The sequence below is a fragment of the Argiope bruennichi genome, chromosome 2 (genome assembly GCF_947563725.1).
Source record: "Argiope bruennichi chromosome 2, qqArgBrue1.1, whole genome shotgun sequence".
NCBI classification, from domain to species: Eukaryota; Metazoa; Arthropoda; class Arachnida; order Araneae; family Araneidae; genus Argiope; species Argiope bruennichi.
The window spans coordinates 120,011,033-120,036,986 of NC_079152.1; the positions used below are offsets into that span (position 1 = coordinate 120,011,033).

Genomic DNA, 25,954 nt, shown 5'->3' on the forward strand with positions numbered 1-25,954 from the left:
TAAATAAAGTATCTTTTATTTCAGTTAGAATATTTAGACATTAGAATTATATAGAACAGTTTTACAAATCACATTTTACATAAAACTTTATAATCACAGACAAAGGCAGACAATTTTAAAACAATGGATTCATTTCTTACAAAGTTGTCAATTTACACTGAACAGTGTTTTTAAATAATTTCTTGTATCAAATACATATAGTTTTAACTTGTAAATTCATCTACAGCAAATCTTCAACATTATATGGCAGGAAACAGTAATCTTTCTTTTGCAGATGCATATTTTTTCATAATTCAATAAAGAAATCAATATACATTCTTAGACTTTTTTTTTTTCAAATGTTTGTTAAAATAAAATAAGCTCTAACTCAGTGAACATTTAATTTCATAGTAAAAGTAATTATTTTTATGATACAATAAATCACTTTACATCACATATATATTTGGAAAATACATTTTCAATTTATTTCGAAATTTTAGGCATTTTTAAAAATATTTTATTACAACATGCTAAGGTATTACTAGTAAACATAATGATAAAAGCACTGCAAAAACTTAGGCAATCAATTTCATTTTATACAAACGTAATTTTATCATTCTAACGATTTTTTTTTCTTTTTTATCAAGGGATATTTGAATAAAAACAAGACAAAAAACAAAAATTTCTCTATGTGCCACAAAATGAACAAAGGGTTACTTTGATTCAAAAACTACAGATCACATCAAACATATTGAAAACTAGCAGTGGTAAACAATGCAAAAAAAAAAAAAGTTTTTTACATAACTGAATCAACTGAACAATAATTTATAAAATGATAAATGTGAAAAGTATCTGGCAGCCATTAAAATAGTCTGAAAAAGTAAAAGAAAACGCTATATCCCCATGAGCAGTAAAAACTATTTTTAGCGATCATTTTGATTTGTTGCAATTTCATAACATTTTCACATTTGTCATTTACCACCTTTAGTCTTCAATTATAAAACTAAAAGTTTTATATCAACTTAAAATGCAATGACAAAGCAATAAAATATATATAAATTTCCTCAATATTTATCAATATTAGTAGTTCATTTTACAAGTTCAATGCTTAAATCCTTTCTAAGTGAATACTGCAATCAAATAACATACTTAATTTGAAAAAAAAAATTTACATTTAATTTATTCATTTATCTCACAAATAGTGTTCATTTTCTTTAAATAGGGATCATAGAAAAGTTTAGGCTATTTTAAAATATGCTTAATTAAATTTATTAAAGTCGAAATGAAAAATATAGGAGTTCATAAAACACAGATTTGCAATGCTATGAAAATAAATTGTATTAAATGATTCAGGTCATGCTGCCTAATCGATAGTTAATACTTAAAAACCTTATGCAAAAAAAAAAAAAAAGAATTAGCTGCAAATGAAAATTTCAAAACTATAATATTCACGATCAAACATCTTTTGTGACACTATCATATTTTTGAATTATTGACATTTTAGCCACCTTTTATTCATGAAACTATGAAATTGACATTTAGGAACATGTGTATCAAACAAAATAATTTCTCTAGAATGTTGCATTACAGTTGCATATAATTATGAGATAATCACATTCTGAAACAGTTAAATAATATTGGCAGCCAGAAATAAATTTTGAAAAAATTATTTGATCCATAAGGATTTCTTAAAAACTATGAACTAAATCATCTTAATTATCCAAACATCATAATGAAAAATTGCAATGAACACTGAAGAGATTTATTGTTACATTTTCGAGCACCAATGACATTTCAATCCAGATGCACCATAAAATATTTGTTCAAAATACATTGAATATAAAACATTTTCTTTTTACTGTCCAATAAAGCAACAGAAACAAAATATTGAATTTATTCTAATACATACTTTTGCTTTATTTTTTTATGAGCATGCTATCTTTTTATGTATAAAAAAGGTAACTTAAATGGTAACACTAAATGGTCCAAATACTCTAAAGTACAACTTATTAAAAAGTGCATAACTACAAACTAAACAGATTTATATACATTTCTAATCTAGAAATCTGTTACACATTTAACTCCTGTTACTACAAAAGAAATTTTGGCACTGTTCGTTTGTTTCATTTTACTTTTTTAAAGTGAAAGTTCTTTACTGTTTTTTCATTTTACTTTTTTGCATGGTGATAGAAGAAATTTCTAAAACTATTCACTTCCTTTCTTATCTAAGTCTTAAATAATTGACATAAGTAATATGCATTTTGCAAAATTAAATAAGGAATAACAAGAATTGTACAAAATATAAATAACAAAAAAATAAAAGTTCAAATGGAATAAAAAATCCTTTGCATATTTACAAGTTCAAAAACTATTCTAAACACACTATCAATGAATTTAAATCACTTTCATTAACCTTTCTTTAAAGTGATTGAAAAATATCAAAGTTTATAATCCTCTTAATTGAAGTTTATATTTAAGTAATGTACGATAAACCAAATAGTTTTATGAAAGAATTTCTTTACATATTAAATATTAAATGCTACTCAATAAACCATGGAGTTTATTAAAAATAACAAATTAGATGAATAAAGTAAATATGTTAAAATTAGTCTATGTATAAAAGTATATAGTTAAAATGAACTTAGTACTATAACAATGTTGAATCTGTAATCAAAGGAAGTAGTTTTATAGTATTTAAAATATGAAAGAATTCAATGCTCCTTCACTGAAATAGACTTACAATATAGGAATTAAAATAGGATAAAATAAAGATAATAATTAGGAAAGCAAACAAAATCAAGACAATGATCAATATTTTAATATAAAGAATATAAGATTATAATTTTGAGAATAAAAAAAATGGAAAAAGGGAATTTTAAATATGTACAGGAAATGTGTGAACTCATTCTAATAAGAGTATGAATATCTTCCATCAACAAAGATAAATAAGAACAATTTCTAAAACCTAGACATAGTAACAAGTATTCCAATTACTTCCAAAATTGTTTGCATATATGTTTAAGAAAGTAGTAAAGAAACGATTTCCAAATTTATAAATTTAGCTGAATTCTGATTAAAACAATAAAAGTACCTATGTTATCTTTCAGTTTAATTATTTTGCTAAATAACACATTTGCAGGCTATCACAACATGAGAAGCTCAAAGAAAGGAATGCACAAATTATACTTTAAAACTATACTAAAGAAATAATTTTAATATAATAATACTAATACTCATTGAAAAACATAAGAATTTTGATTAATATTATTTTGAAAAGCATAAAGAAAAATGGGCTACTTTAAACCCTACTTAGTACCTTAAATGCCATAGATGTTAGTATAATTCTATTTACATTCTTCAAGATAATTTTATCCAGATATACCTTTTGATCCACAAGTCTTCACAAAGAGCAAATATAAGCTACATATTACACAATACTAGGAAAATAAGAGTTTAAAAGTTTATACAAAATAAAAATATTCACTACAAGATTTTAATGTTAAATAATTATTACTTTATCAAATTAACATTTATAGTTAATTTTACAATTAAGTTAATACAATAGTTAATTTTACAATTAACTGTAAATTTATTCATTACTAACACAAAGAGATTACAATTTAATCATTATTTAAGACTTTTTTTAAAAATTAAGTTTTTCTACTGACATTCTCTTTTTATTATGTTTTAAACGGAAAACATTAGTTAAATGATTTTAAAAAAAGAAAAGCTAGCTTTCATTTTTAGTTTACAAGCATATAAAGCTTCTTACAGAAAATTCTTTTTTCTTTTACTTAATAAAGTAATGTTTTTCATAGAGAATCAAATTAATATAAAGCTAATTAATAGCTCCAGTAAATACTAGAAACCTCAAAAAATGGGAGACATGGTTTGAAAGACAACAAAAGATAAAAATTAGCACACTCTCAAAGAATTTAAATTAAAAAAAAAAAAATCTATTACACCATTAGCTTCTTATATCAAGAAAATAAAATTGTAAAAGTATATTAATTTATAAAATATCTTCAACCATAAGATGGGCAAAAAATGCTTTATATTAAATAGTTAAAAATCATCAATAAATAAAAAGTTTTTGTACAACCTGCCCAAAGTGCAGAAGAAAAGAACCTTAAATGAACCAGCAGCTTGTCGTCAAACAAGCTGGTATTTATAACACATTATGTACAAAATCATATTTCCCAGAGAAACATTAAATATATAAATCACAGTTTAAATATTACAAGCATAATTATTAATACAACAGCACAAGCAGCCAAAAACAGAATCCAAACTATTTTCCTATTCTTTTTATGGTATGTTTGAGCTTTTTGTAGTTGCTGTAAACCTGAAGATACTTGAGTTTGAACTTGCTCTAAATTATAGTCAATTCTATCAAGAACAGTTCCCTATTAAAAAAAAAGTTTTAGAAATTTAATGAAAAAATTGAATTTGCATAATCACAGTTCAATTATTATAATAATTTCAATTTCAGGATTATACAAGGAGTACAATAAATATTTTATATGTAAGTACAGAATCCTCACAATGAAAAATTATTAACAAGAACATAGATCTTTTCATAGAAACATAATTTGATGGTAGCAGATTGAAAAATAAACAGACTATTAAAAAAACAGTGTAAATAACTAAATTGTAAAAAATATTGACTAGAATTTAAGTAATACTTACAAACACAAAAGAAAAAAATTCTTAACTATTTTCCAAAATTGCAATGAATTACTCTTTTTTTTTTTTTTTTTTTTTTGAAAGGAGCAATAACTTACTATCTTTATATTCAATTCAAAATATTCATGAAATATTCAAGTTGACACTCATAGCATAATATAATAGATATTTGAATATATGAAGAAGAAAAAAAATCATACATAAAAAAAATATCTAAACAAATGTTCAAATGTAAATTAAATCAAATCTCATAATTGAATCTAAATTGATACCATAGTTTTTCAATTCCCATATATTCTACTAAAATATTCCAATTAAAGCATTCTAGACCACAAAAATAACACAGTACAATAATTTCTCCTATAGAATCCAATCAACAAATTTTTAAAAAAATAATAAAGAAACAACTTCTTTCACTTAAAGGCTTAAAATCAAAAAGGTCTTACACATCACATGGTGTTGAAACACATAATTTATATAGAAGATTTCACATGAGTTAAAAAGATATATCCTGCAATGAATTTTCAACTCACGGTGTAAAAATACTGCCATAGAACAAAGTTATTAATGGTTACACACCTGGTTCCCTTTACGATTTTTTTAAATGAATCGTTTATTTTTAGGTTATAAAAATTTTAATAAATCAATTTTCAATAATTTATATGTACAGATAAATAAAATATATGAGTAGACAATAAGCACAAAAAAAAAGAAAGAAAGAAAGAAAGAAAAAGTATTTTAAATATTCCTTTAATAATTAATAATAATTTTAATAATTATGTTAAATAAAATAATTATAATAAATCATAATAATTATTTTAATAATAATGTTAAAACATAAATAAGAAAAATTTTTCTTTAAAACAGACCGACACCAAACAGATTCCATTAAAAAAGAAAACAGAAATTGACAAAACAATTTGTTATAAAGACAGCATATAAAATATCAGCGTTTTTTTGGGCTCAGGGAGGTCTAAAGAATGAAAATTCCTTAAAACCTCAAGGTCAAATTTCTTGACAATTACAATTTTGCCTCTTTGTATATGAGAAAATAAAAATGATCAATAGAATAATAGTTTGCGCATTTTTTTAAAAATATGAATTTAAAATATTTTAATGTATCTCAATGTGTTAATTAAATAAAAAGTCCCAAAGCCACTTAAAATTCCTTTCCTATCACAATGAATGCAACAATGTGAATAATAAGACTTTCAGGTTTTTCTAGATATTTATTCTAAAGAATTCAATAGAACTGCTTAAAAATTAAATGTTATCAAAATAATCCAGTGAGGAGTTCCTAATGAGGAATTCAGAACAATTTGATTCTGATATTCTGATTAATTAATGATAATTCAAAATTATACATGCATATACAGTATCTTGTACATTATAAATGGAATACTCTACAGGTTTAATTGTATTTTATGAATTAAATAAACATAGTGGAATTTATAACTATAGAGGAACTGACAATTACAATAATCCACAACTACATACATGGAAATAGGATACATTTAAAACAATAGGATTAGATTAAAAATTCAATTTATTTAAGTTTTGGATTAAAATAAATAGATCTATAAATGGGTGCAGCAAAAAAAGAAAATGCTAATATTTAAAATAAAAATAACAGAATTTCATTTGTATAGTTGATAGTTTTAATAAATGATATATAATTAATAAATAAACAGCAAGTGATATTAATAAATAAAGTGATAATTAAAAAACTTTTATTAAAGCGTTTGAACATTTTTTTTTAATTAGACATCTTTATTGTTTTTTTCATAGAATGCAATAAAACCAATAAAGTTTTAATAAAATTATCAAATGAATTCATGGCCTTAAAAAATTAATTCACTTGAATCACTGAGGATAGAAGTATTGATGTATCTAACCAATAAAAGCAATTAAAAAATAATGTTGTGTAATATTTTAAGTATCAAAGTACTCTTGTAATTGAATACAACGTTTCACAACAGAAAGTATTGAAATCATCAAAACAAACTGAACTTGAGATCTTGGTGAATCTTCATGCTTTAGACCAAAGACCTTAAGACCAAAAAATATTTTTGGAATTATATTTTTTTTTTTTTTTTTTGTCTGTGAGTATAACTAAGAATGCCTGAGCTACAGGTACAGAATTTGATAACTAATTCTAGTACATAATGTACATTTCTATCAAATTCTAGATAAAATACATCTCAAGGAACCCTGTCTTTTTATGGGTATGTTAATAAAAAAATACAATGACCTATATTAATGATATTATATGCGACCAAATATTGTAAATCTGCATTAAAATTCAGATCCAATCATGCAAATAAAGATGTCTCAAAATTTATACAACTTTCTTCCATCACCACGAAGCACAAAATACAATAAAATGCATCACTCCACATGGAGGTTAAGGACACTCTTACTGCAGACTTTACCAAGACTTATGAGTTTACACTTATGTTGTTTTCATCCCCATCTACATGACATTCAAGAGGTGCAGACTCTTATCTGGAGACCAAAAAGAAGATTTTATATTGCCTAGATATATGAAAAAGTTGTGAGTATCATACTCCCACTGTTCAGTTTTGATTTCGATTTAGTTGAAATTTTAATATTTTATTAGAAAATTATTGATAAATTCTATTATATTGCCCTTTTTTCTTTAGAATCAGACCTTAAGCTTGATCAATAAGAATAATCTGACTATATGAGTGTACATAAGAACTAAAACTATGCATATAACATATTTTCTCTCAAGGAAAATTTGTATCCCATTCTCTAAATATAAACTAAAATTGGAGACAGCGTGAGAAAATAACAATTTTATAGTTATAAAAGGAATTGAACATTGTAAATTTTGCAATTAAAAATCTTCATTGCACTTATTTTTAAAACAAACATTTTTTTATTATTATTGTTCGCTCGTTTTTATCCATATTTTTTTTACAGAAACAGAAGTAAATTTTTGTATTTTTCCCAAGTGTTCAATAAAGGCAAGTAATTTGCTCACACTTTGTCTTAAACTTCACTCCTAGTGTCTGTAACTATTTCAAATGTGTGTAATAAATGTATAAAAGACTTTCACTCCTAGTGTCTGTAACTATTTCAAATGTGTGTAATAAATGTATAAAAGACTTACTAAATGTACGTATTCAAATACATGTAAACAAAACATGTACATTACACATAAAACAAAATTTCAAACATTTAGTTTCTTAGCATCTTGAACTTGTATATTTCTTCTGCAATCAATATTACAGATACTAAATAAATATTTTTATCACAAATTACCTGATCTGCAACCATACAAGCTAAGTCTTTGAAAATATCATTCAACTCAGCTATAGACTTCACTATCTGCTTAATTTCTCGTTCTCTTTGTTCAACCATTGAGGTGTTACTTTCAATCATTAATTGTTGATCGCCAGCACTCAAAAAACTCTGGAAGAAAAATAGTCTTCCATGAGTAAAATCAATTAAATGAAATAGAAATTGACACAAAAGAAAAAAAAACTATATAAATAAATTACCATTTCCAGAATTCATAGAAACATTAATCATAAAAATAGTCTGGAATGAATGCACTACTAATTCTGAAAAATGGGAAAGTGCTTATCATTCTTTCGCAAATGTATTAATGTAATTTACTGAAGAAAAAGATTTAATTTACATAAATGAGGAATAATGTAGAACTTTCATTCTTGCCAACAGGATTTAATACTTTCTAATTTTTATGTATTATGATAATAAACAAAATATAATATAAACATACAAAAATAGAAGTTACACTAATAAAAAAAGGGACAGAATAATGTTACATTAAAATTATTCAATTTACTAAAATTATACAATGAATAAAATTTCAAATAAATCATAACAAAAAAAAAAACAAAAAAAATACTATTTTTACAATACTATTTTTATACAATACCATTTTTTTACAGTACTATTTTTTTACAATACTATTTTTACAATATATTTTTTATAATATTATACAAAATTTTTTTTAATTTTTTCCATTCATAGATTCTTTATAGGCAGAGAAAAAATTCTATCCCCTCTCTCCATTCACATCAAACATTTTTTATTAAGGCTCAAAGTTGAAAAATAAATAATAATATACAGAAACAATTATTCATAATAAAATGCAATGCAATTTTCAATATTAAATTACAAAATTTTTATGAAACTCATTTTATTATTACTTTTGCTAATAAATTTTGAAGAATCCAAAAGATAAACACTAAATTTCAGAAATTCCACGATTTAATGTATTTCTGCACACTAGTGATAATATCTTATAGTTTAAGAAATCCTGATATGCAAAATTATGAATTTTAGATTAAAAGAGTTACTGGCATGAAACATATAACTGAATTTTTAACTATCAAAATACAAATAAAATTTTTTATTTATTTTCACCAGCATGTTTCACATTTATACAATACTACATCAAAATATCTAATATATTTTTTTTAGGTCATATAATAAATGCAAGGATAATTGTTTCTTTTAGTTCCAGTACATTTATTATCCATTCTGATAACCACATTTTAGTATACTTCAAAATAATTAACTAAAAAGTAGATCAATGCATAAGCAAATTATAAAGTTTATTTCATTTTTTAATTAGTCATTAATGTCTCATGACTAAACTAAAAACTGACATTCAAAATAGTATAATAAATTCTTTATAGTATTTGTACCCACAGTTTTCACCATATTTTATCAATTATGTATCAGGATTTTAAAGGCATTACATTCAAGTTCATAAATAAAAAGAAAATTTTGCTTCCATTCAAATTTGTTCTATAGTTAAATTTCTGAATGCTTTATAATGCATATTAAATAATATTAAAAATTTTTAAATCATACATTTATATGAGATTTCATAAAAGAACAGAGTAAAAATTCCTTTAAAGCATTATACATGTTTTATCTTTTTAAATATCTTTCCAAATCAAATTTTCATTGCACAAGAAAAAAAAAATCAAAATTTTTAATAATGCCCATAAAAGCAGTTAACTGACACATAAAATAAAGAAAAAATTTGGCTACATGCTTAAATATAGTTTATAAATCATCATGCCGTGAACTAGAATCAAGCTACTCCTGCCATGCAAATCTGCATTCAAGGTAATCTGAAGATAAGCAGGCACAATGGCATACACAAAATGGTCCCCATTATGGTGAAGCCCATATGTCCCCATCCACAAAGGGGATATTACTTGACATCGAGCTCCACATCATTTCAGTGCCGAATGGAGAATAAAAAAAAAATGCTTATTAAATGGCAATTTCTCCTCTCCATATCTGTGGAGCCCCCCAGTAAATACATCATGTCATGAAATCAAATTTGATTAAGTCATAAATCTTTACTGAATTTAAAATACTCTATACTAAAAATAATATATTAAGGTATAAAAATGACACACAATGCAAATTTAATATCTGAAAACAAAATTATTATTTTACAGAGAAACTTTATATACTTGAGTAAAGGTGTCATCTTGCAATGAATCAAACATTGAACTGTCATTGTTTTTTGATACATAAGTGGTGTTGAAGAATTGTTGAGATTTCTCCTCCCTAGATCTCAGTTCTAAAACAAACAAAATATTAATAAGTTACATCTAAATGAAACAATATTCTAAAATAATTATTATCATCACTAAGCAATGATTTGTTTCCCAGTTTTTATTAACAGAAACAAAAAGAAACTGAAAATTTCTGCAACCTCAATATTGATATATATGATATCAGAAAAGTCTTATTTGCATTCAATGATAGCAGGTGAAGTGCTTCAGTAAGCAGTTTATTTTCTGAGATGCAGTTTAGTTGTATGTGCTCCAATTACTTTTCTCTAGAAAACTTTCAGAGATCTGATTGAATTTATATTTCTATAGATGTGTGACCAAACAGGCTTTGTATAGAACCATACTTAATTTCAGAACTTTTGGCTTTCCAGAAGAAAAAAATATGCATTATTATTGATTACTTATATGTATTATTAAATATGTATTTAATTTAAACAGCTATTTGCATTTCATCTCAGCAATCAGTAATTACTCTATTGGTTTTCTGTGTTCTTACTCATCAAATAACAGTCTTTCTTGTTCACATAGGACACATGACTTTATATACCAAACAGAAATGGATTTCATCTGACCGTGAAGCACTATGTAAAAAATGCCTGTTTCATTTTGTCACATCACTGTAGATTCCAGTGAGTTCATGCACTCATTGTGTTATTTTTTCTCACACACAGATTGATTTTAGGAGCATGTAAATTTATGTACAAAAAAGGAATAAGCTGAAACCTTTTAAGACTGATTATTCCTTTACAAGCAAAGTTGTATCTTGTCACAATCAGTAAAATGTTTAATTGTAAATGAGGGATGTTTGGCAATTTACCAATTTTACCACTAATTTATCTTTTAATATTCTTGTGTTCCTCTGTTTTGACCTAGGGCTAATGAATTATCATACACTTATGAAGGTATTTGAATAATACCATGCAGAGTACTAAAAATTCAGAAGTTTAGGCAAGTTTTAGAGTTTATGCATGCAACCATTACTTTAGAAACACTGATTTGGAATAAAACATGGACAATTTGGGGCAGTGCAGTTTCTTAAAGAATATTAATAATTATTTTCATGTTTTAAAACATCTCATAACACATTTAAACACATATACTAAAACATTTTTCTCTCTCTCTCTCTCTGGCAAGTCCTAGGATAACATCAAAAAATGAAGTGTTGTGACATCAGGTAATGTCGTGTGAAAACTAGCAGACAAATACAAATGACACCTCATTAGTTTATGCAAATTTTTATTTGTTTTGTAATATTTTTATTTTATTTCAATTATTTATTCAATTAATATTTTATTATTTATATCATGAAAATTATGATTTTAACCAGTTATCTATCTATTTTATAGAAATAAAAGTTATAACTAGAAGCAACAAAAGTTCTATTAGCAACAAACAAAAGAATTTTGATAAGACAAACGGAAGATATAGTTTCAAAAAGTAAAATATTTTTGGAGAAACACAATAAATGAGAAAAGTTACATGCACTTATGATGATGGTAATGTATATAACTTTTTCACTAGTCACATAAAAAAAAGGGAAAAGTTTGCCTCTTTTTTAACTTAGGAACAAAAAAAGAAAATTTAATTTAATCTTAAATAATTTTGATAACGCTACACAACATTTAACAATGTTTATCCTTTATTTTAAATATACTTTTTTTTTTTTTTTTTTTTTGGAAATACAAAAACAGTTTCCGTACATATGCATTTCTTTCATTCCTACATAGCTGGACTTCGATATTCCACGATTAAACTTACATAATTTTTTTCTGAATAAAGGTATAGAAAAAAAGAAAAACTAAGCAAACAATTCATTTTGAAATTAAACATTCAATTATTAAATTTTAAAACTTACATTCTTCAATTATAAAACCTAATTAGTAAATTATTTTCTAATAATTAAGTCATTCAAGTTAGACACACACAAAAAAAGGAAATAGTGTATAGATCCATTGCTACACATAGTATGATTAGAAAAGTTACAGCTATAGAATCTATTAGAGTGTTAACAAATAAATTTCAGTAGAAAAATTTCACATTTTTTAATCAGCTTTAAAATTTTAAATTATTAAATTAAAATTGAATTTAATTTACTATAAATTAGAAATAAAAATAAAAATTTTATATTTTACAAACAAAATATCAAATTATTCAAGTACACTGAAAAATGCTTTCATTTCTCTAAGACACATTGTAAAATGCATCATAAAATTATAAATCCCAACTGATACATAGTACTTTATGCATTCATTAGTTTAAATAAAAAGATCTAACATGCAAAAAGGTCATTTAACATTTTTAAGGAATCAGGCACTTAGTTCAATATCGTTATATCTTCACTTAATGTAAGGTATGGGCACTGTAAATTTCTGTTTCTATTAATTTAAGGTTTTTAAATGCATTTATTTTTTCCATAAAGTCATAAATACTATATCTTATCTGAATTCAATTACATTTTTTCTATGAGGGAAAAAAAAAATTCTCTTCAGATTGTAATTTTTAACTTTTACATAATTTTTGCACCTAAAAATTATTTTTCTTTTACAAAAATTCATGCCAGTAGATAGTTTATACAGTTATGCAATTATATTACAACAGAGTTTATAGTTCATTAATGAAAAGAAATGTTCAATTGAAATATTTCTTTATTTAAGACATATGTATAATGTATAATGGACTACAATGTATAATGTATATTAAGACTGATGTACAATGGCCATATATAATGTTTTATCATTACTGCAGTAATCCAAATTTGGTACTAAAATAATTATGCAGAGGAAAGCTGATTTTCAACTTACGACGTAAGTGTTCTGACTGTGCTGCATGAAACTTAGAAGACAATTCTTGTAATGAGCTAACTAATGAAGAAACTACATTCTGGCTGACTTGATATTCTTGGGAAGTTGTTCCATGACTTCTTTCACGAATTTGATGAATTATTTTTTGGCAATGATGGAACATCTATAAAAAAAATTAATAATACATTCATTCTGAATACTATTAATATTATAATGAAATTTTTTATACTATACTAATTTTATAGTTTCCCATAAATAATGATACATTTCGAGATTGACAAGAATTGTGTTCACATAAATAATGATAATCCACAAATCTAGCTGATTTGACCTACAGTATACCTACTAAATATTGTGACAAGTTTTTAAATTTGTAGATAGGTTATCAGTCTTAAAATTTGTAGATAGATTATACAAAATTTTAAATTTTACTTTTTTTTTTTTTTTTTTTTGATAGGCTCTTAAGTGGAAGTGGTTTAGGCTGATCTTTAGTTATTAGTATCCAACAATCAATTTAATTGATTGCCTAAAGTAGTAGAAAACCTATAAAGAGTTCTTTAACGTTATTCCTTAGGCTTCCATCTTTAAAATAGTTCTAATTTTTATCTTATGCATCTACATTAAAAAAACAGCTGATACTTCTTATTTTCTGAAGTTATACAATGCTTAATAGTAATTGTATTCCAAATAATTTAAAATTTAGTAAGATATATATTTATCTCACTGTCTAAAATACTTTTTGACTATAATAATTTGCAAAATAAACATAAAGAAGAATACTCACTCTAGTAATTTCTTGAGATACATTTTCAATTTCTTTTTCTTCATGGACAGAATCATCCAGGGATGGTCGAGTAACATTTTTTTCATGTAGGGCTTTGAGTTCTTTCACTAACAAAAAAGTAAAAATATTACTAAACTGACAAATCAAGCCACAAAATTGAAAGTATTGTAAAGCAACAATCATGTAATAAATTTATAACTATTTGATTTTTTGAGAATTAACACTACATTTGTTGAGATTTATTATTATTACTATAATCATATAATCAATAAAGCCTTTTAATTTCTTGCATCATTTTTAATTTTTTATTATGCCATAATATATATTTTTATTACATATTGCTTTCTGCGATAGATTTACCTCTTCCTTCTAAGTATTATTCAAATTTTCTTTTCATCATATATATATATATATATATGCACATTGTAAATAAATGTAAAATTATTTACTATCACCAATGTTCAGAGCATGTATATATCATAATGAAAAAAATAAGAATGTTTCTAATGCAAATCAAACAAATTCAAATTTAATGATTACAAAAGGACATTTACATATGTAAAGATTAGATGATAACTTACATTTATTTCTTATTCTATTCATTTCATACTGAACCTGAAGGTATTAAAAAATAATATTATTAAATAACATAATGACAATTTTAATTCATAATTATATAAAATAAATTAATATATTTTATTAGCACTATGATAAGAAGAAAAAAAATAAAATAAACATTCCAAAGAAAAAGTGTCAAAACTTACATCTTCGATTCCTTCCACCCTGAAAAAAAAATTGTAATCAATAAAATTGTTTTATATATGTAAATTAAAAATAAATTAGAATGTAAATAAATTTTAAAGAGTATATTCAAGGAATTATGAGTAAAAGGGCATTTTATATTTGACTGAAAAAAAATTTCAAAATTAAAATCAATAAAATTAATCAAATATAATCCATTAATGCTTTTCCATGAACATTATAGTGACAGCAATCAAAATGTATAACAAACATAGAAAGTATAGAAATTTTATACAATAGGAAAAAAAAATATATTTTAGGATGTCAGACAGCTACATTTAAAAAATTTGAACATATTTTGGGTACTACCACAGAGAAATTATATTTTATTTCAGGGAAGTAAAATACTGAGAAGTGAAGGAAAAAATATCAGCTAATTTATAACTAATTAATGCTCATTAATAGGAGTCTTTTTTAATTAATTAAGAAAATTGAAGTCAAATTCTTTACAGATTAAGAAATGTAATAAATATAATTACAAAACTACCCTAAAAGAAATAAATAATCCACTTTACAGCCTTTAACAAATGGCCTTTACAAATTAGTTAAATGCTCTCTCTCGTATGCATAAATAAATATGGTACTATTCTACTAAAAAGACTCTAGTCGACATCAAGCTACTGCACCAACAAAGAAATTGAATACTGGCACAAAGATTTTTTTTTAAAAAATCTCTAAAAATTTGGCAACTAATGGAATAATACAATTAATTGTATAGCATTCATCTATGCATTTATCTTCAAAATCATGTTGCAACAAAGAATCAAAATTGTGAGTTATATTAAATATACATGCAGTATATTCAAGATGTGAATGTCAATAAACTTTTTCTATATCGCTTTAAGCCAGTCAATGAAACTTTCCTTCAATCCGACAATATAAAAAAATCATATCTTTATTATTATGACTTGAAATTAGGCAATATAGATCCTTTTTAATTGACTTCCTGCCTTACAATTGATACTCCAATAGTGGTATTACTATTATTTTACATTAATATTTTAATTTCTGTTTCAAATAATATCTTTTTAATTCTAGATTTATCAAATTAATTGTTAAACATGCTTATACTATTTATATAGTGAAGACATTTCAGAAGGTAATTTTAAGCCATAATCGCAGGTTATTCCAGACAAGATTTTTGTCAATAAAATACAGAACAAAGGAAAATCTTCTGCCTAATGATTTTTAATTGCTTTAAAAATACTTAAATAAAATTAAGAATACTAAGAAAAGCAAAAAACATGACAAAATGATACAGCTTTCTTAAAATAAAGATCAGATTAAGAAAAAAAAACACATCTTGGAATAATTCAATGGATTGCTAATACATGAAAATCACAAAATATTTCATATTTATTCTAATATCAGAATTCAGTCATACCAAACAGGTGGTAGATCAATGCATCTAGAAAAGGAATGGCCATTATCGAGTTCTCTTGATGAAACTAATGCAACTTTGTCGTCTAATATCTAAAAATAAATATTAAGTATATAAAAACAAAATATACATTCACAACCAATCATTACTATGAGATATATGAATCCTTAATATTTCATCATATATAATAAGTTTAAAAAAACCAGTGTATGTGTGTTGTTTAGAGTACTAAAGAACAAATATTTCACTTTGAATTATTGATTTGTCATAAATGTTCTAAGAATGGGGGACGAACAATTTTTCTAAAACATTTAAAAGATTTTTTTTTTAGTTCAAAACATTAAAATTAACACTTTAAGATGTAATACAAAAAAAAAATTATTATTAATTTTTTTCCTATTATAAAATTATCTTTCTGATATTAAAGGTTTCGTTGCTACTTTTCAAACTAGAATTAACAGCATGTATAAAATTTCATTACATAAAATATCAAATATTATCAAACAAATTACATTTTATTTTTAGATATAATCATATAATAAAAATGTTTCCAAATGCAGCAAAAATCGAACCATTTCATTATTTCACCGACTCGTTTATTCATTTATAAACTCGTTTATTCATTTTATAAAACACACTTTTAAGATTTGCATTAGAAGTAAATATCCTCATTTTTATTATGAACATTTGCAAAATGTTTCTTGTAGTATTTGTATATACTTGAAAGATCCAAATTAATTAAATGCTAAAACAGCAATTCTCTACCATAATGTAGTTAAATACTAAACAATGTGGTAAAAATTTATGACTTCAATGCCTTTTTTTTTTTTAATCTAAGCAGTGACAGCATTCTGTATATAATCATATACAGCATTCTGTATATAATCATTCTCTATTTAAAAAATTATATTTTACTTTGAATGTAACAGAATAGTAAAAATAGGATAAATTTCTTAGTAATTAAAAATGTGTTTCAATTAATAACGAATATATCTTGTTACCTTTTCACATTCAATACTATTTAGGAAATGTCAGTTTAAATAAATTTCAAAATTAATGTTTTAAAATTAAAAACAAGAAAGAACAACATAACAGCTGTCTAAAGATTTGATGTAGTAAAAAAATTAATTTATTGTATAAAGGAAACTAAAAATTGTTTGCTTTATTCCACTTTAAAATTCCATTATTATTAGGTTATGTAATGAATTAAAATTTATAACAAGATTTACATAAAATTTATTCAGTAATTAATAATCTGATCAATATATATATATATATATATTTTAAATTAAGGCTCAAACATTTTACCTGTGGTGTCTTTTTTGCCTGTAACATGAAAAGAATATTTTAATATATGAATTTTCTTCTTTTTTTCATAACAGACAAAATAAGTACGATTCCAAGAATAGATGAAATAAATAATACAAATGGAGCATAGAAAGAAAATATGATAATAACAAGTCATTAATATTTCAGGCAAATGCTAGAGTAACAATTTGTTTCATTTAATAAGGAAATAATTGAATACAAAAGATAATAAGTGTATAAAAAAAGAAATAACCAAACATATGAATTTTTCATTAGTGTTTCGAAAATATATATTATGTACAAATAACGTCTTTTCCAACCCCCCTTTTCTTTTTTTTGAATAACATGTCTGACATTTCCCTTAACTCTTTATCCAAAATTTTACGTTATATAAAACTGCATATATATATATATATATATATATATATATATATATATATATATATATATATATATATATATATATATTAGATCATCTCTATGAGCTTAAGATCACAGAAATAATTTAAGACTAGTAATCTCTGATGATCTGCTGGTTCGCCGAGAATACTGATTAAATTTAATATCAGTTAACTCATTCAGATATAACTTCATTCCCATAATTCAGACTAACTGAGAGACATTAAAGCCATGTTATTTTAATTGTCATATATATTCTGTTTATTGAATAAATGAGATAATTTTTTGATGGCCTCCTTAACGTGAATCTTTTTATTACTAGTTTCATTGCATTATATTACAATTAAAAAGTTAAATATCCAGTTCCTCTACCTTATAACTTTTGCAGTAATGTAACTTCACTTTTCAATTTGTCTTGTAAACTACACAGATATTAAACAAAATCTTTATTCTGTAATTTGCAACAATGGAAGAAAACCATGCGATTAGATATTCAATGAAGAAATGAAAATGATTCAAATTTCAGGGAAACAATGTAGTTTATTCTTGAAAATTAAGTAAAATATCTTTAAAGACTGCCAAAGTACAGAAAAATTCACATGACTAATTAATTAGAATTATTAAAAGGACAAATTCTGAAACAGTATAAATTTCATTTTTGTGCAATAATATTTTTGGCATTTATCGAAAAAAAATATCAAAATTCAGCGAAATTTTTAAAATTTTAAAAAATTCATTCCGAGGTTCATATTTCTACCTGCAAGGTACATATGTGCAAAATTTTCAGCTATAAGTCTTGGTAATTGGTCTGGCTCAGCATCAAAAGCACAGCTAGGCATACATTATTATTAGAACAGATAGGGCAATAATGAAAAAACTAATTCAAAATGCTAAATTTGAAGGTCAGTAACAAAATTTCATGCATATCAGATTTTGGCAGAAATCTTCATTACATATGGTAAGAAAAATGCCATCAGAAAAGTTAGAAACTATATATATATTTATATATATAATAATAATAAAACCAAGTTAATAGGAAAAAAAGTATCAAAATTAAATTTATTTGGTTTAATTTTGATACTTTTTTTCCTAGCAACTTGGTTTTTATAATTATTGTCTTGATTCATCTGTGTTGTAGTAGTAGCTGCATGTGCGCTCTCTAGATAAAAAGGTGCTTTTTTCTGTTCTTTTTTTAGTTTTTAGTTTGAATCACAAATAATTTTTAGTTGATTCCGAAATAATTTAGTTTCATTTCCAAAATATTTTTAATTTGAGATTGTTTTAATAATAGGTTTTAATTACCTAATGCTAATATTTTTTATTAGTTACATATATGTATATATATAATTAAATGACAACATATAGCAAGTTTTAAAAATTATATTTTACTTTTACACACAGTATACAATCTAACTGAATATGCATGTGTGCAGGCAGAATATGAGTCAATTTAAACTCTTATTAATAAAATAACAAAAAGATTATTTGGGAATGGTATCAAAATTATCCACCATAACATGATGTAAACACTTGTGCCAGGATTCTATTCCAACCTTCCATTAACATCCATTTAAGAATGTTTGTTACCCAAGACATATATTCGCTACACAGACTTCTTGTACATGTATGTGTGGTTTTGTTTTTTAGGGAAATCAAATCTCAAATTTGCATATTAAGAAATGTTTTCTAAATAAAAGTGATTAAAATATATTTTTCACTAAACAACGAAGCACAATATTTTAAATAATTGAAGTTCTGTTTCAGGAACAAAAAAATTATAAACCTGAAAAGGAATGCATAGCCATAACATGTAATAAAAAGCATCAACTAATATTTCTAAAAGTGTTGATGCATATTTCTTCTAGAAGTTTATGGACTGTAAACATTACAACCCATTAACTTCTTCTTTAATCAAAATATTGCACAAACAACTGAGATGACATTTTGATTAAAAATATTACGTAAAGAATCGACTACTAGAAATGATGCTACAATTTCACAATTAAGTATTAAACCTGAAATTTATATAAAGCTTAAGTTCTAAGGTTTCACGACAACAAAGGACTTCATTTATATATTTTCATGCATTCGAAATAATTGAAAAATTTAAGAATAAAATAAACGCGCATTACACCCAGTCGAAAATTACACATTTAAAACAACATATCACTTTCTCAATCAATAATTTTTATATCTTTACCTGATCAGAAAAAATATTTTTATTTTGTAAGGAATTGTTTCTCATTAAAATGAAAACATCTGTCAAATTCCTGCAAGTGACATTTATTGTCGCAGCCATTCCGAAAGTGCATGAACAATCACAACGAAATGTAAACACTACAGCAGACGTGATTTTTTCATCATTTTCGTGGTTACAGTTATTTTTAACTGCAAAGGACAGTATACCAAAAAAATTACAAAACTTCGCTAAACTTGAAATTGAATCTTATTAGAAATTATATACCAAATTACATTTATTTGGAAATTTATTTCAAACAAATCGAATTGTTCGCATTTTCTGGGAAAGTTTTCTCATTTGCTGCAGGCACCAACTCGAAAGTGTTGTGAAAGCTAAATGGATTTGTCCATAATTTACTATTTTAAACCCCAACGAAATTTGCTCTAATTCTTCTATGAAAATGTTAATTTTTATTACCTTCTACAGTCGTTTAAAAAATAAACGTGGACTGGCGTTATTTCTCCCGTTTCCAACAAAATCTCTTGAGGCATCAATCCCTTCAACTTTTTTTTGGCCCCTCGGAAGGCTTTGATGACCTTTGTCTCTTAATGCGTATTAATTGCTATGAAATCTCTGCGTGTCATCTGACAGTGGATCAAAATTGCGAACTCCGTCCTAAAATAGAGTCGCGGATGAATGGTGGTAAGGTTTGGTCTTCAGAACCGAAGATTCAGGCTCGAGACCCGATTCCAACGAAGGACCGTCGTGTAAATGGGAATGATGCACATTAAATCCATCGGAGCTAAACTTCTTTCTGCTGGTGTGTTGCAGAAGCTTGGAAAGCGAGGTGCCAGCTCATATGTTGTCCTTGTCTTCTGACTGCCGTTCAAAATTATAAAGTTCATCGCAATAAACGTTGCCTTAAAATGGAACGTTAAAATAACAAAACTAAACTTGAAAGTTTCGCGAACCCATCCAAAGTCTCTTTTAGACGTTTAAATCGCGTTAAAAATTAGGGTTTAAATTTTTTTACGAGACTGTAGTGATGAAATTTCAAAATTTTAAATTTGTTTATTCCTCCTCTTTTATATATACTAGTATATCCAGTTAAAAGACTAAAGTTTTATTCGTTTGGATCGCGTTCCAGATAAATATTCACCATTCATTCATTCGGTGTTTTTTTTTGTTGTTGTTGTTGTTGTTGTTTTTCAAATGTATAATTTGTTTTACATCGAACTAAAAATGGAATTTTAATACTTTTTCAATTTAAAAAGATATTTTAAATTTTTTAATTGTTGTTTTTCTCCCTACAAGTACGAAACCAATTCTTCATTGTCATCCTTATCTCGGTCACTCCTTAATATCCCAACCAATACGTAGACTTTGACAATATGAGGTCAAAGGAGTCAAATTAATTTAATGTTCCTCCAAAGTAAACTCTACTGTTGACAAGAGAGTATAATGCATTATACTTTTTGGGGTTTTTATCTTTTCTATATTGATATTTAATGTCTATAGCTCTTCCCTTTTCTCATTTATTCAAAGAATATAATATACGCATTTTATATACGTGTCATTTTTTTAAATGGCTCTACACCATTAATTCTTGTATTTCATATTTATATGTGTGTTTATGTATGTAAGTACGCCCATGTATCCGCTTTGAATTGGTCGTATTTCTTTTTCTTGATTACATATATACATTTACGTATATATGTATAAAAGTAATTTTAATAAATATATAATTTTTGTTTTTCTTTTATTTTAGTTAAAAATAAAACATATTCAATTAAACCAGGGGTAATGCTCACACCAGAACTTTTACACATACTCTTTAATGAAACTGTTATTTTCTCCCTCCCCAGATTAATTCGTGGATCTTGGAATCGAATGTAACCCCCATGAGACTCAAATTTTTATTTTCACAGGCCCGTACATGAGAGCTTTGTGCTTCGTAATTCAGTAGGTGGGGGCAAATGTGTATTTCGGATGCATTTTGTATAACCAATTAAAACTAAGATTTGACACAAAACTATAATTTTAGTTATCCAAATCAAATGTCAAATTTCATTTATCCAAATTGTTGCGTTTTTGAACTATCACGTTTGCATGCATATAGACAGATTAGCGGTCAAGCCCAGGACGACTCTAAATTTAATACAGATCTCCTCTTTAGATGTTCATTTTGTGTGCCAGATTTTATCCATATAGCTCGTTACATTTTGTGTTTATCGAATTCACTTGTAGTGGAATAGGTGAACATACTACTTGTGGATGGATTTTGTTCAAAATTTGATTGAAATCTATGATATAAGTACTATGGAATAGCGAAGATAAATGGTGACCGAATGTATATTTAATTTTTTCGCCCATATCATCATCATTGGTTTAGCAAAGATAAATAACGCTCAACCCATGGTAAAGTTCAGCAACGGATTGTAAAACCTTTCGCGTTTTTGCGCATGCATTAGGATAGGTTTAATTCTTCAAAATAGGGGTGAAAGGAAAGATGAAAGGTGAAGATGTTTACATTTACTTGTATGTAATAGGGAAAATCCAAGGTCAAAGGCAATACCGGAAATGCACTCATCATTCCGCGTCTCACCCCTTAATGAGATGGAATCGTCGAAATGTGGTCGTCTCAGAATCCGTTGACGAACTATATTGTATTTTAGCTTCTTGTCGTTTTGAATGTTAGGAACCGGCAAAATCGCACGGATGTTTTGCCACTAAGACGCTTATTTCATACCTACCCCTTTGCTCTCCGATTTGCTACCCTCTAATTGGCTGCTATCGAATTTTATTGGTCTATCTTAAGACGTTTTGAGTAATCGTTTTCACAGAAACTACTAGGCCTAGGCGATGATCCAAATTCAGCATCGCATTATATCGTCCAACATATATCGTTATTCATTATGGATTTATTAATATTTTTAATTATAAATAGCGTCTCTTAACATACTGACTAATCAGAACGACTCCAAGTTCTTGTTTCTTCAATAAAAATAATTTGAAAATAATTGTGTTAAAACCCTTCAGTTAAGTGTATCAATGCCAAAAAAATGTCTGACTTTTACAATTTATCATATTCCGTTTTTTTCAAAAATTCGATAGTTTTATAAACTTTTATCTTTTTTTACTGTTGATTTCGGAAACGTCGATTTCTTAAATTCTCCATTTAAAAAAAAATGACATAATGCTTTTAAGGAGTAAATTTAAGTAGTTTTAATAAAACTCGAATTCGAAATCTGAAATCTAATATTTTGAAAAATTCATTCTATTTACGAATCACATGAATTTTTATTCTTATTTTAAAAGTATTATTGGCAGATTTAATTTAAGTACGCACTAGAATTTTAATAATAGGTAGATTAGATTAATTGAATTTTAAAAATAATTTTTTTTAGTTTTTTTATACAATTTAATATTTTAAATATCAAAAAGAGACGAAATGTAATATGGTGTGTAACAACAAATAACAAATATTATGTTTTGTAAGTTTATTTACGGAAATATATGCAATACATCAAAAATTTTAGAAAAAAAAATCTTCCGATTTCAGTTCAATAACTAAGCAACATAGTCAAATAAAATTACGGCATTTTATATCATCATTGATATAAACACAACGAAAAAATAACCAACTCTCGAATAAAACACTATGTTTCTGATAACTATTATTACTCTATATCTAGTTATCTATTTATTATTACTATCTACATTTTGGCATATTATGAAATTCGAAATGAAATAAAGCAATTGAAAATGAAAATAAAGCACGAAAAATTAAAATGAAATAAAAAATTGTTACGTAAATGCAATTGAAGATTAAAAAAATAACACTAAAATAATTTTTATATTAAAAATAAAACAAAACAAAACAATAATGTAACAAAAAATTTCTTAATTAATTCACTTTAATGCAAGTTTTTTTTAATCAGTTTAGAATGCTGTATATTTGATGATTAAAAAAATTACATAAATTAAAAAGACAAAAAAAATCCATTTTTTTAAATTTCGTGAAATTTTGAAAGAAATGCAACGTATATTTATTCTAATAACTAAAATAATAAGAAACTAAAATAAATCAGAATAATAAACATTTGACTATTAAAAAACTAAACTAAAAGAACTCTGAATAATAAACATTTAATCATTAAAAATAATCCTTATCTCAAATAAAAAATAAAACATTTTAATAAGAACAATAATATATTATGAAATTGGAAAATAACATTTTTTTAGGTATAAAACAAGAAAAATTAAACATTATTGGAAATATAAAAGTGCGTATTATAAAAAAATATCCGGATTAAAAAGAAAAGAAAGAAAAAACACATACCTTCTACTGATATACAAAACAATGGCTTGAAACCCAGTCATAAAATACTGCCAAGACTAATTCTTAATAATCATGAAAATTCGATAAATATCGGAAGTTCGATCAAATCCGATCAGCATGTAACAATCGATCAAGTTCGATGAGCTGCAAAATTGACATAGCTACGAAATGAAGGTGAACCGTTTTACCATTAAAAATTTCTTAAACTTAAGTATAAAGTAAAATGTTCCAAAAATATGCAGGGATAGCAAGAAATAAATTATCCACTTCAGAGGGCTCTAAAATGCGCTCTGTTGGTCCAAATAAAATAAAATAACTACAGATTATTCAGATGATGCACTTTGCATTTATTAATTTAAAAATATTTAATACAAAAATTCACCAATAGATGGCGCTGTAACACAAATGGCATTTATTTGTATATATCTGTTACCGTATTGTATTAAAGTATATAATGCAGTTATTTTATAGAATACCTAGTTATTCCATGAAATAACTGATCGTGTCCGTTAAAGTGTGTAATATGTTATTAATTTGACACTTTAACTAGTTATTCTATGAAATAACTAGGTATTCTATAAATTAACTAATGAGTGACAGTTAAAGTGCAAAATAAACAATTTATCTAAAATGAAATTAAACTAATGATAGGCAATTAAAATGAAAAAGAAGCAATTTATCTAATTTATGCAGCGTATAAATGGTATTTATGGAAACGTACCATAAAATCATTTGTTACAACAAGGATTACTAAAATGACACTTGGAATTACAAAGAACATTATTTCTAAAACAAAAACATTTTTTATTTCTAAAACAAACAAAAACATAAATGCAGTAGGGGTGGAAAGTAAATGTATTTGTTGTGCGAGACATATGATATAGATTATTTTACACTTTAACGGGCTGCAGATCGTTATTCTATGAAATAACTAGTTAAACCATGAAATACAAGTGAGTTTTACACTTTAACGGACACGATCAGTTATTTCATGGAATAACTAGGTATTCTATAAAATAACGGATTTCATACTTTAACGGTAACATATCGACAATGTGAAATATAATTTGCGCTACAGCGCATGTCTATTGCCATTTTTTTTTTATTGATAAAAAGAAGGCGGATTCTGCACGAACATTAGTTTCTTCTCTGTTCATCATGCCTACGTTGCAAAAAAAAAAAAAAAAAGCGCTACTGGTGAGATTGTTCTACCAGAACCAACAAAACTCCGTTGCAGCTCTAAAGAAATTTCATCGTATGTCTCCAGGTGTCCTATCAAGATGATGCAGAAATTTGTAAGAAAAAAAAAATAAAACCTGGGCAACTTGTCATTCTTCCAAGTTGAGGACGAAAAAATATCCTGTGTTCCAGCGTCGAAAATGTTGCGCCTGCGCTCGTTGAAGCCAGCAGTCAGTCGCCGCATAATTGTGTGAGTTAGCCAGTTGTTTCCCGTGTTCTGGATATGCCGGATTCAACTGTACAAAAAATAGTACGGCACATTTTGCATTTTTATCCATACAAAATCAAATATGTGCACCTATTGCAAGACGGGGACTTAGAGGTCCGTAAAACTTTTGAACTTCAGTTCCTTGCGCGAATGGTGGTTGATACAACTTGGCCATGGAACATTCTGTGGAGTGGTGAGGTCGACTTTTGCCTCAATGGGTAAGTTAATACCCACAAATGTCGAATTTGGGCAG

The 25,954-nt window shown here is 25.5% G+C and overlaps 1 protein-coding gene across 1 annotated transcript; it reads right to left on the reverse strand.

Moving 5' to 3' along the window:
- LOC129961819 (syntaxin-16-like) lies at positions 1–20,080 on the reverse strand. Its single transcript, XM_056075398.1, has 9 exons — positions 19,934–20,080; positions 16,030–16,118; positions 14,609–14,627; positions 14,426–14,459; positions 13,845–13,951; positions 13,061–13,223; positions 10,155–10,264; positions 7,954–8,103; positions 1–4,385 (listed from the first exon to the last, which is right to left on the reverse strand). Exons 1-9 carry the CDS (start codon positions 20,030–20,032, stop codon positions 4,203–4,205), a joined length of 954 nt encoding a protein of 317 aa, XP_055931373.1. The 5' UTR covers positions 20,033–20,080; the 3' UTR covers positions 1–4,202.
- Positions 20,081–25,954: the final 5,874 nt, after the last annotated feature.